Source organism: Penaeus chinensis, chromosome 42 (genome assembly GCF_019202785.1).
Source record: "Penaeus chinensis breed Huanghai No. 1 chromosome 42, ASM1920278v2, whole genome shotgun sequence".
In the NCBI taxonomy this organism is placed as follows: Eukaryota; Metazoa; Arthropoda; class Malacostraca; order Decapoda; family Penaeidae; genus Penaeus; species Penaeus chinensis.
Window position 1 is genome coordinate 3,423,383 of NC_061860.1, and position 2,500 is coordinate 3,425,882.

At 47.1% G+C, this 2,500-nt stretch overlaps 1 protein-coding gene across 1 annotated transcript in view; it reads right to left on the reverse strand.

Annotated features, from left to right (window-relative positions):
* Window positions 1-2,500, reverse strand: part of LOC125047783 (titin-like) — a 4,340-nt gene that overhangs the window by 1,711 nt on the left and 129 nt on the right. The window contains exons 1-2 of the mRNA XM_047646221.1: window positions 2,425-2,500; window positions 1-2,291 (exon numbers count right to left, since the gene is read on the reverse strand). The exon at window positions 1-2,291 is cut by the window's left edge and continues 1,130 nt beyond it; the exon at window positions 2,425-2,500 is cut by the window's right edge and continues 129 nt beyond it. Of these exons, the coding sequence (XP_047502177.1) occupies window positions 1-2,291; window positions 2,425-2,500 (2,367 nt within the window). The remainder of the gene's footprint in view (window positions 2,292-2,424) is intronic.

The window sequence follows — 2,500 nt, forward strand, 5'->3', positions numbered from 1 at the left end:
TCTAGAACAGCTGGTTTGGTTTCAACTGGTTCTAGAACAGCTGGTTTGGTTTCAACTGGTTCTAGAACAGCTGGTCTGGTTTCAATTGGTTCCAGAGCAGCTGGTTCTGTCTCCACTGATTCAATAACAGCTGGCATAGTTTCAACTGGTTCTAGAACAGCTGGTTTGGTTTCAACTGGTTCTAAAACAGCCGGTTTGGTTTCAACTGGTTCTAAAATAGCCGGTTTGGTTTCAATTGGTTCCAGAGCAGCTGGTTCTGTCTCCACTGATTCAATAACAGCTGGCATAATTTCAACTGGTTCTAGAACAGCTGGTTTGGTTTCAACTGGTTCTAGAACAGCTGGTCTGGTTTCAATTGGTTCCAGAGCAGCTGGTTCTGTCTCCACTGATTCAATAACAGCTGGCATAGTTTCTTTTTCAGAGTTGGCCACTTCTGGTTCCAGTATAGCAGGCCTGGTCTCTACTGAGATCAAGTCAATTGATCTAGTCTTCCTCACAGCTGGCCTGGTCTCTTTTAAGGGTTCAAAAACGGCTGGTCTGGTTTCTTTTGAGGGTGCGAGAACAGCTGGTCTGATTTCCTTTGAAGGTTCAAGAGCAGCTGGTCTGGTTTCCTTTGAAGGTTCAAGAACAGCTGGTCTGGTTTCCTTTGAGGGTTCAAGAACAGCTGGTCTGGTTTCCTTTGATGGCTCAAGAACAGCTGGTCTGGTTTCTTTTGATGGTTCAAGAACAGCTGGTCTGGTTTCCTTTGAAGGTTCAAGAACAGCTGGTCTGGTTTCCTTCGATGGTTCATCCGGGGAATGTTCTTGTGTTGCAGGGACCCATTTCAAGCTGAGATGCAGTTCTCCGAGGGGAGTTTCAGCAACTGTGTGTGTAGCTGGAACAATTTCATTCTCTGGAACTGTCTCCACCGGTTCCAAAACAGCTGGTTTAGTTTCAAGTGGTTCCACAACAGCTGGTCTAGTTTCCTTTGAAGGTTCAAGAACAGCTGGTCTGGTTTCCTTTGAGGGTTCAAGAACAGCTGGTCTGGTTTCCTTTGAGGGTTCAAGAACAGCTGGTCTGGTTTCTTTTGATGGTTCAAGAACAGCTGGTCTGATCTCCTTTGAGGGTTCAAGAACAGCTGGTCTGGTTTCTTTTGATGGTTCAAGAACAGCTGGTCTGGTTTCTTTTGATGGTTCAAGAACAGCTGGTCTGATCTCCTTTGAGGGTTCAAGAACAGCTGGTCTAATTTCCTTTGATGGTTCGAGAACAGCTGGTTTAGTTTCAGCTGTGATTAAATCAATTGATCTAGTCTTCCTTACAGCTGGCCTAATTTCCTTTGTCGGTTCTAAAACAGCTGGTCTGATTTCCTTTGATGGTTCAAGAGCAGCTGGTCTGATTTCCTTCGATGGTTCAAGAACAGCTGGTCTGATTTCCTTCGATGGTTCAAGAACAGCTGGTCTGATTTCCTTCGATGGTTCAAGAACAGCTGGTCTGGTTTCCTTTGAGGGTTCAAGAGCAGCTGGTCTGATTTCCTTCGATGATTCAAGAACAGCTGGTCTGATTTCCTTTGATGGTTCAAGAGCAGCTGGTCTGATTTCCTTCGATGGTTCAAGAACAGCTGGTCTGATTTCCTTCGATGGTTCAAGAACAGCTGGTCTGGTTTCCTTTGAGGGTTCAAGAACAGCTGGCCTGGTTTCCTTTGAGGGTTCAAGAACAGCTGGTCTGGTTTCCTTTGAGGGTTCAAGAACAGCTGGTCTGATTTCCTTCGATGGTTCATCCGGGGAATGTTCTTGTGTTGCAGGGACCCATTTCAAGCTGAGATGCAGTTCTCCGAGGGGAGTTTCAGCAACTGTGTGTGTAGCTGGAACAACTTCATCGGGAATTGTGATGATGTTGTCAGGTCGTGCCAGGTTTCCAGGGCGAGTTTCTACTCCAGTGGGGAGGCTTCCTGGAAGAGTCTGAACTCCCGTGACGAGGTTTCCAGGGCGAGTTTCTACTCCAGTGGGGAGGCTTCCTGGAAGAGTCTGAACTCCCGTGACAAGGTTTCCAGGGCGAGTCTCTACTCCAGTGGCGAGGCTTCCTGGAAGAGTCTGAACTCCCGTGACGAGGTTTCCAGGGCGAGTCTCTACTCCAGTGGCGAGGCTTCCTGGAAGAGTCTGAACTCCCGTGACGAGGTTTCCAGGGCGAGTCTCTACTCCAGTGGCGAGGCTTCCTGGAAGAGTCTGAACTCCTGAGCCAAGGTCTCCAGGACGTGTCTCGGCTCCCGTACCAGTGTTGTCTGGAGTAGTCTGGATCTCTGAATTCCCGATATCCTGTAATACATAATAAAATCATTTGAATTATTCCTGTTTACTTCATACTGAAGAAGCTTTCGAAGTTATTTTGCACACAGGGCAGTAAACAATCATTTTACAATATGAACTACGATATCCCACCAGGACCTACCTCAACTAGAGCAAGGCTAGCAGGCAGAATCCGTACTTGGTTAGTGATCTCAATAACATTTCCTGTAGGGGCGTCA